Below are 15,651 nucleotides of genomic sequence, written 5' to 3'. Positions count from 1 at the left end.
ACACATCTAAAAAATGTAAAAGACAATAAGGTACAAGACTTATTTCCACTGTTGTTCTTGATGAAGAGGAGAGAAATGCACGTAAAAGAAAAGTAAGTAAAAGAAAGTTTTGTCATATCTGTTAATTCAGCACAAAAATGACTAAATTAGTTTTCATGTTGGTAAACTCAGTCCAGTAAAGTATTCCAGCAACTAACACTGAAGGTAATGGAAAACGATCATATGGAGATAGATGTATGGTCTTTGCTAATGGCTAATTAGTATATAAGGAAGTTTATTTGAGGTAAAGGAAATTTTAAAAATGTATAAAGTATAAAGCTTCATATTTCTTTTTACACTCTATTCTAATTACCTAATTAACAGTATTAATTATATAAATATATATATACACATATCTATCTATCTATCTATCTATCTATCTATCTATTTAGATATCTATATATCTATATATATAGGTATATATATATATATCTATATATATCTATATCTATATATATATATATATATATATACTTTTTTTTTTTGACTTGTCTGATAACCTTTTATTGACTTTTGTTGGAATTGGGACTCCATACTTATCTAATGTTGGGATTAAGGCTGGGGCTAAAGTATATGATTGGATACTTTTTTGATCACTCACCTTAACACTCTGTCATTGGGACTTCCTTTCAGGTGGTCGCTGCCGGGCTGAGAGAGATGCTGCTTATCGTGGCTCTTGGACAGCTTCTCTGCAGCAGCAATGGGGCATCCAGAAAGACTGGAGGGATGGAGGAGGAGAAAAAAGATGAATATTAGAAGGAGATCATGTTGCTGACCGTGTAAATCTGCATCACACTGATGCTGACTGACACGTTCGCTGTCCGTAATATCTGAACTTGCAAATATACCAAAGGAAAAACATGCCCTGTGTACAGCACTCTCATCTGCAGAAATACAGACAATGAAACACAAATACAGATCTACACAGATACTTTATCGTGATGTATAAATACCTGCGGTGTGTGTTACGGTTGCTGTTAACATGGCCCTGACCGGTGCAACCAGGAGTTGGACACTTCAGCACATTCTCATGCATGGCCAGTACTGAGAAGAAGACAAAGTATACACACATATACATGCACGCACACACACACACACACACACACACACACACACACACACACACACACACACACACACACACACACACACAAAATAACACGGTCAGAGAAAATCCACTATTTATTCTTTTCATGTAAGGGACTGTATGAAAATTATTGGGGTGGTTAGGGGATTGAATCTTATATATCCTTTTATAAAAAAAGCAAGATCCACTGCAGTATTATAAATAATTTCTTTGGACCCTCCCCTCCTCTCGACTAGGGCAACATAACAAAATGGTGAATATTTCAGGTACTTTCTATTTTTTAGTAAAACGCTGCTTAATGAATGATTATCACTGCCATCACTTGAGTGAACCAGACACAGGCTGCAGGTATGTGGCTGCCCATGGAGTTGAGGACGGCAATATTTTTGGTAGAAAGTTACATATTATCATAAGATGTTATAGCCTGATATGTTTGAGTTCAGAAGTCTGACTTTCTATCAAAACCTAAACCACTCAAAGGGACCTGGTTCCTCCTGACAGGTGTGTAAAACAACGCAATTCTAAATATAAAAACACAAATTAATCACCGTTGGTAAAGTCCACAGATCGCTAATCTGCAGAGGAAAGGGAGACATCCCAGTATGGCAGGTGCTCTTATGTTTCTGGTAAGCTCTTTATTTTGTTGTTTGCAATAAATTTAAAATAAAATCTAAATCTCAGTTGAGAACAAATATAAAGACCATTCCCTGCTCCAATAAAATTAGCCTACCTTATAATTAGAAAAAAGAAAAAAATTCAATATTTTCTGTCTTCCCCTGCCGCTCTTAAAACATTTTTTACAGTCCCTAAGTATAAATATAAGCAGGACTATGAAGTGAATCTTAATGAGAGAATATCAGGGAACTGGACAGCATTTAATGGAGGTCCATTAAATTGAAGGTCCATCAAATGGCTAAAGAACCTGTTACTTTGTGCTGTTCATCAGGTCCTTTGTTGACATTAGTGGACTCCACTTCTAACCTAACTTTACCTAGTGTTGCACACTGTTGGCACTGTAGGGGCATAGAGCATAAACATCACATCCTTTGGATTTTCCCAGAAAATTTGTCCCAAGTCCTTTACATAGAAATATGTGTACAGGCTGCTATAGGCAACCAAGAAAGTTGGGGAAGGTCTGATTTCTTTAGTTACATTACAATCCATTCACAGATTGGCTATAAAAAAAATAAATGAACACATGTAAATTGCTTCACATTCTTACATACGGTATTATAGTATAGTACAGTATAGTACAGTATGTCTAACTCTACAGTAAGGAGAGGTAGTAGGTTTCTATCAATGTCAGACTGCCCTTTTTTGTCATTTTTCTTCTCTAAGTGCTTATTTTCATCCTCTAAGCAGATGAAAAAAACTCACTCTCAGGGGGAATCCTGTCCTTGTGCGGACAGCCTGACAGGCTGCGGTGGTGGGGGTAAAGACCGGTCACGTGACCCGTGCCATCACACCCCGGAGTGGGACACTTTATCTCCCTTTTCTCTGGCCTACTGCTCTCTGGATGAAGGAGGGTATGAAGGTAGAAGCAGAAAGCAGGAGAAAGAGATGAGGAGGGGAGAGGAGAGGGGAAACAGTGATGAGAGGGAGAGAGAGAAGGAAGGAGAGATAAGAGGAGATTGGACAAAAGCAAGTGGTTAATGCCATCAGACAGTCTGCTTGGCTGAGCATGAAATCTAGACATATTTCAGATAACTGTACAAAGGCAACACCATCTGTATCTGCTCCTCATATCTTATGTATCTCCGTAAATGCACAAGGTGGTTTATGCACCAGTCTAAATGTGATTTGTGTGTTTCTGTGAATGCTTTCAAGGGTGAAATACTATCAAATGTATGAAATATTATAGCTTTTTCATGAAGTAAACCCAGACAAAATCAACCTACTTATCCCGTATGGCTTGATCATTTCCACCCCCTTGCTACACCTGTCTGATATTTTCAAGGATCTCAAAAAACAACACCTGCAAATACACCAGGAAGATATTACACCACTATAATTTACACGTAATTAAAGGTACCTACTCCTCCCTACTGCTACTGGAGGTAGGCCAGCCAGTATCAGTGCGACTGGAGAGAGGGAAAAGGAGCAAGGGGATGGTGTGATGCTCTATTGGCCTTCAAATTGAATGTTAACGAGACATGCATCTCCTAATTAGTGTTGAGCAGAACAGGAACGTCACCGCAGGAGGGAGTTGAGGCCAAGGAGAGGGCAGCACTACCAGGCATGTAATCACACTACTGCTATACTGTGAGGAGCATGACAAGTGGGCAGTGTGCCAACTGTGAAGTACAAGGCCCAAACACATGCAGCATGTAAACAAACACTCCACTACTGACTCTGGAACAACCTGCACTCTTCCCTTTTCTCTCTTCTTTCTCTTTCTCTCTAACATGGTGTTATCTCTCTTGTGTTCCTTCTCTTGCCGTTGTCCCCCCTCGCTCTCTCTTCAAGCACTTCCTCTCCACTCGTCATGGAAGTCTATTCAGCTGGAACCACTTCATCCCCATACAATGGGGAAGGGAGGATCTAAACAGAGCTCTGTGACTCATCGCTGTTTATTTGGTACACTGTGTTTATTTGTACACTCTGCCTCCAACAATAAGGTAAGTAAATGACACCATGTACTGGTTTAATACATAATTTTCTGTACACCCACTTACGTGTGACCAAATTTACAGCCCAATAATTTCTGTGTAAAAAACTCTACAGTTGGTTTTGCATGTTTAGGGCACGTGGTTATTAATGAAGTTTACTACTTACCATTTTCCAAACCTTACAATACATTTTGGACAGATTTCCTACTTTGAGGGAGCCATTGCTTTCTATTCATGTTGTTATCGTACAAAAATGAACTTTCAAAAATGTAGGCAATCTATCACAGTGAACAGCTTTATTTTTAATAATGTTACATCTTCATTACATGCTAATACTGTATTTAGCAGATTTGGCTTTGACTATATGTTGTAAAAATGCTTACTAGCACTTTTTAAGTTCACAAATCAACATACAGAATATCTTGAGAAAAGTAAAATTGACTGAATACCTTTAGACAGAGCCAGGCTAGCTGTTTCCCCATGGTTCCAGTTTTTATACAAAGCTAACCTAATTGTCTTATAGCTCTAGCTTCATATTTAGTGCACAGGCATAAGATAGGTATCAATCTTCTCATCTAACTCTTGGCAAAAAGGCAAATTAGCACATTTACCAAACTGTCTGACAATTCTTTTAATGAGAGAAACAACAAATTATTTTGGTTTTATTGCTGCTGTGTTGTATTTATTACTGTTGTGTCTTCTAATTTTGATTTTGGTTGGATTGTCCTTGAATTCACCACCAGGGTGATAACTCTGCTTTCAGCAGCACTATCATGTCATGCTAATGTGGCTTTAAAAAAATATCAACTAAATATCGACCTCTTTGCTTCTTTATTCTGACCTACCTTTGCTGAAGTAGCTTTTGCGGATTACGTCCAGGTGATTGGGCCTGTCATCCATGGTGAAGTATCGCTGGTGGTGGATATCTGGGGCACGGAGCAGCTCTCTGGGCCCAGCTGGCTTCACCTGCTCTGCCTTCAGGGCAATGGCTTGCTCCAGCAGGCCCAGGTTCCCTCGGGTCATGTCAAACATCTCTGACTCGTCTGTCACCGTCGAACGCTGCGACAGGCTGTCTTCGTCATCACGCTCGTCATCCCCATCCACATCATCAAAGTCTTTCTCCTCTGACTTATCTGAACGCACCTCGATAATATCGGGAGAGGCTGAGGACGAGGCTTTGTGGATTTTATAGTTCTCAACTTTGGGGTTGGCAAAGTAGTCATCCAATGGACTGGCCCGATGGGAGCTGTAACTTAAAGGAGGGCTGGCCTTGTAGTTTTGAAGTGGGCTAGGTTTATGAGAGTCAAATTTGTCAAGGGGACTTGCCCTGTGTGAGTTGTAGTCCTCCAGAGGCCCAGCCCTGTTGTCATCAGTCTTGATGTGTGTTCCCTGAGCGGCTGCGGTGCTGGTGATGGTGCGGATGGCAGTTGGCACATCAGAAATGGGCAGAACATGGTCCCTCTGGTCTTCTTCATCTCCCCCCTCATCCTCCTCTAGCACTGCTGAAGTGTCCTGCCTCTGCTGTGCTGGCACTGCCATATCTTCCTCCTCCTCTTCATCTTTGATTTGTTCATGGTGGACATCTGCAGTCAGATACTGGTGGTTCTCCTGGCTCACGTGGTTGCTCCTGTCTTCGCACTCTCCTTGCTCATTCTCCACCTCCTCTTCCAACTCCACTCCCTCCACTTCAGCTGCCTCCTCCTGCAGAACAGATGATTCTTCCAATACTTGAACTCTGTGTGCCGCCTCCTCCACTTTCTCTCTCCCCTTATTCATGTCCCCCTCTTGCTTGTCCTTTAATTCTTCACCCCATTTGGCTGCCACAGTGACATCCTTCACAGTCTCCATAGCAACAGGCTGCTGAATGGCCACAGTTGGAGCATTGTTGTTGGAAACTCGGCCAAGGTGGAAGAGAGAGTTGCCCAGCTCTTCGACGCTCTGAGAAGGAGACTGACACTCCTTGGGTGCAGGTGGCGCTGCTCTGAGCTTAGGTTCGATAATCACACACTCCTCCTCTGTGGAAACAAAGATGAAGAGGTCAGAGTGGTGACACAGAGGCAAGAGTGAGTCATGCAGTGAGCTAAAGCTGTTGTCAGCAATATCTTTATCATCACCAGCTTCTTGCCTGCCAAGTCATTTACTGTGAACTTACAGTGAAATAAAAACACCTGCTGTGACAGGGTCTGTAGATGTAAAGCAGCGTGTAGATGAAGAAAGAAATGAACTCGCAAAGTCCTAGTGCCTGTGTTGGTCATTAGGAGGCATGGCAACTCACCTCTTACATTATCATAGACCTACGTAGACCTATGACTTTTTTTTTGGCTGTCTGTCTGGTGAATAACATACACCACCTTCCCATGATCTGTCAAATCCTTGGCTTTGTTTGCTAATTTCAACAAAAAGTCTCACATTAGAAAAGGATGATGTTAGGTCATACATGATGCAGGTTAAGAATAAATCTTAACTTAATTGTAATTGCTAATCATAGGAAACTTTAATCAAAGAGCTATAAACAAAATGAATTTATGTCACTGATTAAAGGGGCACACCACCGATTTTACACATGAAGTTCAGTTTACTCATCACAGGAAGTACCACCCCGTGTTGTATAATGTCTCTTGAGGAGGTTTCTGAAGTTTGAAAAAATAACCCTCATGATGTCAAAGTGATGTCATCAGGGCTATCTTGGCTTGGGCTTTGGATTTAAAGCGGCAATCTCGAAGATTTTCATCTAACTATAAATGGAGGAATCTCTGTCTGTCTTCCTGTCTGTCTGTATTATTTCTGTATTTCGATTTTCTCGATAACCGCTCATCCGATCATCTTCAAACTTTGCGGGTGGAACAGCCAACCCACAAATAACGTGTTTAATCTTGCAATGCTAGGGGACACCACTATCACATGGCAAGTGTGTTGCTCAGGACCCAAGGAAGTGCAGTGTCAAGTGTGAAATTGTTTGGATGTTGCTCTCAAGAGAGCTGCAAGCTGGTTTAACGCAGGCCAAGCAATCAGCCCCTACCGACAAGGCACATTTTGAACGGGCACTGCACTAATTTAAATAAATGTCCCTTAAATCACTATCCATCGGAAATTGAGGTAACAAAATTGTGACAGAGCCTACGGCCCACTGCTGAAAGTGTTGCAATATTTATATATTTGAAGTATTACACACTGGGTGTCTGTGGCGACGAAAAAATGCTGTATTTAGTTACAGCTAATGCAAACCGAACATTTCCTACTGCTGCAGCTTCACATCCAAAGCATTTAACTGGCAAACACGAGTTGACTTTTATTATGAAGTAGTCACAGGAAATGCAACACCTGCAGCACTCATCAAAAATGTGTCTACAAAACAAGACAATGGTCATTTCAGCATTTTTGGACAGCGGATCAGTTTGAAAGATTGCAGGACGTAAAGGGACAAGGAGGAGCAGCCACAGTGAGCTGTTAGATGTAAAGCTGCAGGCAAGAAGCTGCACACTTCCAACTTCTCAGCCAGGTAACCAACTCCTTATACTGTGCCCTGTTGTTCGCAGACTCATGCTGTGTGCAGTAAAAAAATCAGATCACAGCTGTTCACAGAATGATGGAAAAGGGCCAATTATTGCCTGACTTCTTTATTAAAATGACAACCGTTTGTTTTGCTAACCCTGTGACCTGTAGTTTTAAACCGCATTCGCTGTCATTTGTTATCATTTAATCTATAAAAATATCCACTCACTACTTCCTATACCTCAAGGGGACCTCTCTAAATGTCTTGTTTTGTCCAAATCCAAAACCCAAAAATATTCATTTTACAATGATCAGTGAATCTTCTACATCTTTGCTTTATAAGTAAACTAAAATTATTAATCAGTTATTAAATTTGGTGTCCATGGACTAATTGAATAATTGACCACTTGTTTCGGCACTAACTGATTCCCTCTGAAAACGATATAGACATAGAGTATTGTTCGGAAAGCTCCTAGGTTTAGTTGTAGTAGACTTTTCCTCACCGCTGGAGTAAAGCAAAGCTGATTGTCTCGAGGAGAAAAGGCCTACCTTCATCAGCTGCAAACGTGTTCTCCCCCTTCTTATATGTGTCTTCCTCTTCCATCTTCTCTTGCTCCTCCTTCTTTTGACTCTTTGTCTCCACATCTTGTTTATTTGTCTGTCTGTCCTGCATCAGGTCTTCTGACATTTCTCCTCTCTCCTCCTCTACAACAGCGTCCCTGTCTTCCTCCTCCTCCTGCTCCTCCTCCTTGGTCTCTCTTGCTTTCTCTCCATCCTTTTCTCCCTCGCCCTCAGCCTCACTGCTGGCGTCACTTTCTGCGCTGAAGCCCTCGTCCAGGGCCAGTTTCAGGGGGTGGGACTTCCTCTTGGAGGCAGGCCGCTCTGTTTCCTGCTCTTGCTCCTGCTCGGCCTCTGCTTCCTCTAGACGGCGCTTTCTAGCTATGGGGCAACCCAGAATGCTGATGGAAGAAAAGAGAATGAGATAAGAAAAAAAGGAAGAGAGAACAGGGAGAACAGAATCATGAATACCAAGCAGGGTTGTGATCAGAAACGACATACACACTGACACGTCCAAAAAACCCTCATGCACCTCATCATGTCCATGAGTGAGTTTAAGCAGCGTGATGGAGGAATGGAGCGGTTCTCTCAGCAGAGACTATGACTCAACACATGTGGCCTGAGGGGGGCGCCATGCTCACCTCAGACATCACAACCAATCTCAGCCAATTGACTGGAACGTTTAATGAACAACTTGTATGGAGAGGCGGGTGGGCAAGGCAGCGGAGGGTGAAATCCAATAAACTCCCTGTTACTCTCACCTGGGAGATGCCGAGGGAGATTGAGGGACGATCTATAAACAAAGTGCATCTGAAATTGCCTGCTGAACGAATACACATGTAAACAGAGAGCTAATATCTGCCCCTCAATAAAAAGGAGTCACAAGCCAGTGAACTGCCCCAAGTCCCGCAGGGTCCCTGAGCCCAAGCGACACAGGCGAGGAACAGAGGCAGGGAAAATGAAGCTAGAATCAGACCTGGAAAAATCACATTTCACTGTTGTCCACTGAAAACTTTATTTCTTACGTTTAGATTTGGAAGCTGTGGGAGTTTTGTGTAATCTCAATAATACATATTTTGACTGGAATGTAATTATTCAAAATTATATAATTATATTATAATTATACTCTTTTTTCAATCAGAGTTTGGCCCTCAGGGTCATTCCGTATACATGAAACTTATTCATATCATCTACACCTGAAATAAAAATGTGTAAAATATGAGGGTTTGCAAGATCATTAGCAGAAGAGGAAAGCGGTTTTGTTTTTGGTAGACAAAGTTAAGCTTAAATTTTTTGTCATCCTGCTGATCTTTGCTTTTTTCTTTTAAATTACTGATGTTTCTTTTTTCTTATTTGGGAATGTAACTAATTCTAGTAAAACAAAGGAAAAAATCAGTCTTGTTGAACTGGTCGCAACTGGTCACTCAAGTTAGAAGTAGAGATTGTTTTGTTTTAAGGGATCACAAGCAAAAAAATGTCAGAAACCACTGCTCTAACTTATATGCATTGACCATCTGAATATATAGTGAAGGGTTTGTTGAATTTAAATCTACATTGCCGTTCATCTATTTTGACATTTAGGAGGATATTTAAACTTTTTTTTTATGACTAGGACTCTACTTGACTTTGGACTCAGTCTTGACTTGAATTCAAATAATCTGCTCTCTGTTACACCCTTGATTAAAATCATAACATTCTGATATGAAAAGGTTTTTCACAGCAGTGATATTGACAGCAGTGATATTTTCATGTTCAAGTAAACTGAAAATCTGGACTGAATTTTCAGAGAAAACGTTATGAGAAGCACTACTCTCACGTTTGTACAGTAAAACTAAAGCTACCACCAGCAGCTGGTTAGCTTAGCTGAACACCAAGACTGGCAACAGGGGTGAACAGGTGGCCTGGCTCTGTCCAAAGGTAACAAAATATCCAACCAGCATCTCTAAAACTCATTTATTAACATGTTATACCCCATTGATTTAATCCGTAAAAAGCGACAAGATGTGGTTTTATATGAGATTATAAGCGGGACTATTTATTGGCCAGCAGCACAGACTTCCTGGACTCTTGTCACTGTGAGTGACATGAAAGGGATGCTAAGGAAGCCACTGCACCCAACCAAGGGAGAGTCCAGTACAAGATTCCCTGTAAAGCTATATTTTTACACTTTTGTGTGGATCAAACAAATGCTAAGATGACAAACGCTAATCTATGCCAACTGGCTGCTGGTTATAGCCTCATAATTAGTGTACAGACATGAGAGTGGTATTGATCTTTTCATCTAACTCTCGGCACTTAGGCAAATAAATGTATTTCCCAAAATGTCAAACTATTCCTATAAAAAACTGAAGTGAAACGTGGTAATTTCCACAAAGCAGATGCTGTGGGGCAGAGACGACAAGGACAGACAGACAGAGAAGAAGGACAGACAGAGGGTGGGTGTTTAATCTGCCCTACCTTCTGTGTCGTGAGTATCTCCCACTGATATGGCCAGAGCCATTGCATCCAGGGGTGGGGCAGCTGGATGAGATGGATGGAGGTTAGAGATATGTTTATACGGTGCATTTTAGTCCCTATGCAGAAGCAATGATAACCACGGGCAAAAAAAGTAGTAAATTAGGATAAACAAAAAAACAAAAGCAAAGCAAACACATGCAACCTGAACGGACGTCACACAAATGCACATGCACAAAGATATGTATCCCCCATCCTTGCAGGAGACACACATAACGCATGAATGCAGGTTGCATCAAGCCGGGGAGAACATAATATTGTGTGTCGTTCATCAACCCTGGCCTATATCCTGTTACTATGAGCGATAAGGATCAGCCGAGACCTGCTGTAATTTCCCCTTCTCTGCTCTCCTCACCAGTCATCATCATCAGGTCTCGCTCGCTCACTCTTTCTCTTTTTTCTCTCTCTCCCCTCTGATTCAGGTTGCTATGACCCCTCAGGACAGCTCATTTCAATTCTCATTAACTTCCCCCAGCAATTGCCCTTTATTACTCCAATTATCCTAATTATTAATTTCTCTTATTAAAAAATGCTGCATTTGCATTTTAAATGAGACACTCTCTGGCCTCCCTACTGTTTTGTTTTTTTTTTCTTATTTCAGAAACCGAAAGGTTTTTTTGGAGTGCTCAGCGCAGATCAGTGCTTAAAGGTGAAGTGTGACAAAATGAGAGAGGATGGATAAAAATGAGAGGGGAGGAGGTAGGGGATGAGGAGGTAGGGGATGAGGAGAACTAGGAAGGTAGGGAAAGAGAAAACTAAATAATTGCCCTTCACCATCCTCTCTCCTCACGCTGTATCCTTCGATCGGATTGCAAAAAGATCTTACACCCCTTTCATTGCATCTACTGTACTAGATGTGTTCATAGGAGGAAATAGCAAAAGGCGGTAAGAAATCAATACCAGCCTGTTGGAGGCACTGACCACGAACTGAGAAGTGCTGATGATAAGAAATAAAAAATAAAAATATACAACATCGTCTAAAGAAGCACGGATAGTGAGTCTCCGAGTGCCAGGGGGTGCTCTGCGGTTCACATAAAAGATCTTATGAAAGGGGTTTGCACAGAGATGAAGGTGTTTCCTTACCTCAGCTCTTGTCCGACGAGCTCAATAGGAACTGAGAGAAATAGGGAGAGAAAAGAGGGGGGAGGAGAAGAAAGACACAGGGAGGGAGAACAAAGGTGAACGACTGCTCAGAAAGCTGTGCGGCAAAAAGAAACTCAGATCAATAAATCACAAATGCATACGAATCCCATGAGGCTTCCTCATAGCAGCTTACACACTGCTGACTGCATGATCAGGAGAAAAAAACACCTACACACTCCTGAGTTCACACACCAAAATACACACACACATATATCTGCATGCAAACATACACACATACAAACATATGTTCACAAAGACAAGCACAAAACAAACAGGAGTATAAGTGCTGGCCTGTGCAAACATATTGTATGAATAACACATATTACACAAAAGCTACCTCACAAGCATACACACAGAGGAGAAATACTGAAACAGCCAAATTGCACATTGCTGTTCAGAAAAAGTGACAATTATATGCAGACTCCAGCAATAAAACATGATTAATGGTTGCACTTTAGTTATCATAACTGGGAAAATGAAATTAAAAGGAAAACTGCCTTCATCAGTAGAAAACAGCACTTCTTTCAGGGAGAACTTACAGTAATTGACTTCAAAACATAAATCAAGCTCCGCTCACAAAAAACACACACACACGCACACACACACACACACACACACACACATATCGCTCATGGCTGGCTATAGGCATCGATTGGGAGTTGGGCAATAGAATGAGTTTGGAAAAATATCCTATTTTCATTTTGAGTAAACGAGAAAACAATACGATCCTGGAGAATTCAGTTTGGGCTCTGATATCACATTCATTAATCACATGTCAGAAAGACCCCATGTATCAAGATACACTAAGAGCACAGTAATTACACACACACACAAACAAACACACACGTGCAGCGAGTTTCTGAGTCTTTCATCATGCAGTTGGAATGACTGGACGCCTTCCTGAATACCCTGTGAACTGTAGCTCTGCTGTCTAGCTTCTAAACATCAAACTCATACACACACACACACACACACACACACACACACATACATAAAAACACATAAAGAAAGACGTGTATCAATATGTATACACACTAATATTCATAAGGACATACTGTACACTAAAATTCATATTTATTCACACTCACATGTGCACATAAATATAAATATGAACTGACAGACACTTAATTTATTGTATACACACATGCATGTCCATATGTAACCAAATAGAAGCAAGCACACAGAGACAAACATGTATATTTGCTGAAATTTACATGATTTTTCAGTTTTTGGTGACCTAAACTTTTTGCCTTTGGCAGTTTACTGCTGGAAAATTGGGGGTGTTCTAAAAGCTTTGACTGGTAGTGTATCTAAATTAATTCATAGTAAAGAATGATGAGTATTGGAACCGCACCTTCAAAAACAGAAAAAAAGTCTAAATAAAAGCTGTAAAACTGTTAATGGTACAGGTAGAAACAGAACTGGAGGTTTTAATGAAAAAAACAAAGTAGCTCACTGGTCCATATTGCATGAGTTTTCCTTGATAACTCAAGGTTGTGTATGAAAGGCAAGGAGGTCCAGAAGAAAATAAAGTTGGTCTGAGGGGTCTATTAGTGAAAAAATAGGAATTTATTGACAAAGGAAGGGCCATAATACTATATACTATATTGCATAATTGAATAAAATGTGAGGAGGTCCAGACATATTGACAAAAATCTACACAGCTCTCTTGGCCATTTTGTACTTTTAAGATGCTCCCTAACTTTTAGGCTTCAGTACGAGAGCATGAGGTAAAAATAACACATGGAGCATCAAAGAAGTTTCATCCTGCAACAAATCTGAATAAAAGCGATGAAACATTATTCAGGATGAACTTTGCAGAAAGTCCAAAAAATTGAACTTAAAAATATCTAAACTTCCATGATTTTAGCTCAGGGCCTAAATCAGAATCATGGAAAGTCCTGGTGCTTTGGCTTCTAGCAGTTGTCAAACAACAATTGCCTTGATTACTTTGATATTGACGAAAAAGTCTGAATCTGATGATTATAATGTAAGATCTGGAGTAATAAGGAGTGTCTTTTTCTATGATTCTGTATGACTTATGACCCTTAGAAGAAGTGGTGTGGCAAAATGTGTCAATCCTGTGTTTTATACCTATATATATATATATATATATATATATATATGTGTGTGTGTGTGTGTGTGTGTGTGTGTGTGTGTGTGTGTGTGTGTGTGTGTGTGTGTACTGGGGTTGAAGTGGGCCGGAACGTTCCTGAACGTAGTAGTGTACTGAATGTGCACACATACATATATACAAAAACATACGCACTCACACAGACAAATAAACATGCATAATTGCTCATATACACATAAATGAACACACACACTCCTGCTGTACTCAGATGACCAGCAGAACTGATGTTTGCATGTGAAGGAGTGCGAGTGAACTTAATGTGTGTGTATGTGTGTAACAGTTGCAAAGAAGCACCTTTAAATGACAGGGCATGACATGCACTCACCTCTGATTCCCTTGGACCGAGTGCGAGTCCGCTTGTCACCACCTTCTATACTCATCTGGGACGGAGAGAAGAGAGAGAAAGAGTAGACACAAGAGGAGGACAGAGTGAAGAGAGTAAAAGAGGAAATTAAAAAACAGGAAAAAATCGTGTGGATGAGAAAGGGGGGGGGGGCATCAATGGTAATTTCTCAGTGCTCTCACTATATTCCTCCAAACAGCCAGAGTTAATTGTCCTGGCTTTCCTCTGCTTCAAAAGAACTGCTAAAATAACCCTCGCTCGGAATGTTCCCATTGAAAAACACAAAAGGTAACACTGAAATAAAGAGATGATCATATCTTTAATTTAAAACGGTGCTCCCTCAACCCTCCTCAGCCATTGTTTTCTGTCGGCACGAAAAAAGAACATACTGAAGCTTCCACCCTGCTTACTTCATCAAAATAAAGACAGAAATAAAGGCTACATGGTACTGCAGGGAAAACAAACCCTGTTGTTCAAGCTACTTTCAAATAGCTTCCCCGCCCTCACCCTACACACACCTCCTATCACTCTCCCTGTAATTTCCCGCACCTGAGTGGTACACATGATTGTACACTGTGCAGAGCAAAAGGCAGCGCCCGCACAGAGGCCATGGCCCCTGTAAGCAGAGGGACCGACAATCATAACTATGCTGAAAATAATAATAAAGCAAAACAACACAGTCCACTAAAAAGCCACTGTAATAACCCTTTTAAAAAGAGGAGCTGTCTGTGTGTGTGTGTGTGTGTAGATAATATGATAGCAATAAAACACTCAAAAGGACACAAAGACACACATACCGTGTACTTGTGTGTGTGTGTGTGTGTGTGTGTGTGACATCGTGCCCAATGCTTACTCCTGGCTCCGCTTCTAAACCATAAAGGAGCAGGTGTTAACCCTGCTGCCTCGAACACACACATACACACACATATTGACCCTTGGCCACACCTCCTCAGCACTACCTCTCCATGCTCAGTGCTGCTCTTAGTGCACTCTAAAGCTATCAGATGCTTTTTAGACACAATGGAGCCATTAGCTTTGATTACTGGACTCTGGGTTTTTTTTTATATTGCAGGTCTCCCCTCTTTCACTCTTTCTGTCTCACACTTCCTCCCTCCTGCCCCCCGCCACAAACCCACCCACCCTCCCTTTATCCCCCCAGTTGCCTACACCTCCCCCACTCCATGCACTGGCACTTAGCTGCTTTGTTGCTTCTCTATAGTCAAGTTGGCACTGCCACACTGGGATTCAAACACGGGGTCCCTTTTTCTCTTCTTCTTTTTTCCCCTCTCTCTCTCTCTACTTGGCAATGCCCCTTTCCTGCTAATAGACTACTTATGAAAAGAAGGAGGGAAAGAGGGATGAGAGGAAGATGAAGCACGCTGTTGTTGTTGTTGTTAAGGGCTTTTCTTTTTTTTTTTTCCCTTGAGGAGGCTACGCTTCATTCATTAGCGTCTAGTGTTTGGCCGGAGGTACAGGTGCAGGCACAAGCCCCTCCTTTCCTGTGTGGGTCTCCACCGTCTTGGTCTGTCCTTTCTGTCTCATCACTCTGGCCTCAACTCTTTTGATCGAGCACTGTTAATGTAGAAGTCGTGCAACAAGCAGCAGCTTTGTGCCCTGCCTGAGGGAAGCGGTTGACTCCTTCTGTGCTCCACTCACAGCGCTGTGTGGGAAGAGGAGCGGATGAGTGTGCAGTGAAGAGTTTTCTATTAATGTGTGTGTGCGCGCGCTCCTC

General features: G+C 41.4%; 1 protein-coding gene across 1 annotated transcript in view; it reads right to left on the bottom strand.

Annotated features, from left to right (window-relative positions):
• myt1b (myelin transcription factor 1b) overlaps positions 1–15,651 on the bottom strand; it is a 112,649-nt gene that overhangs the window by 13,522 nt on the left and 83,476 nt on the right. The window contains exons 5-12 of the mRNA XM_040153891.1: positions 13,902–13,956; positions 11,383–11,413; positions 10,243–10,305; positions 7,777–8,186; positions 4,581–5,750; positions 2,504–2,638; positions 993–1,083; positions 641–757 (exon numbers count right to left, since the gene is read on the bottom strand). Coding sequence (XP_040009825.1) covers positions 641–757; positions 993–1,083; positions 2,504–2,638; positions 4,581–5,750; positions 7,777–8,186; positions 10,243–10,305; positions 11,383–11,413; positions 13,902–13,956 — 2,072 coding nt within the window. The remainder of the gene's footprint in view (positions 1–640; positions 758–992; positions 1,084–2,503; positions 2,639–4,580; positions 5,751–7,776; positions 8,187–10,242; positions 10,306–11,382; positions 11,414–13,901; positions 13,957–15,651) is intronic.

The sequence above is a fragment of the Xiphias gladius genome, chromosome 18, assembly GCF_016859285.1.
Source record: "Xiphias gladius isolate SHS-SW01 ecotype Sanya breed wild chromosome 18, ASM1685928v1, whole genome shotgun sequence".
NCBI classification, from domain to species: Eukaryota; Metazoa; Chordata; class Actinopteri; order Istiophoriformes; family Xiphiidae; genus Xiphias; species Xiphias gladius.
The sequence above is the reverse complement of the archived record's forward strand: the minus strand, read 5'-3'. Positions and strand labels throughout refer to the sequence as shown.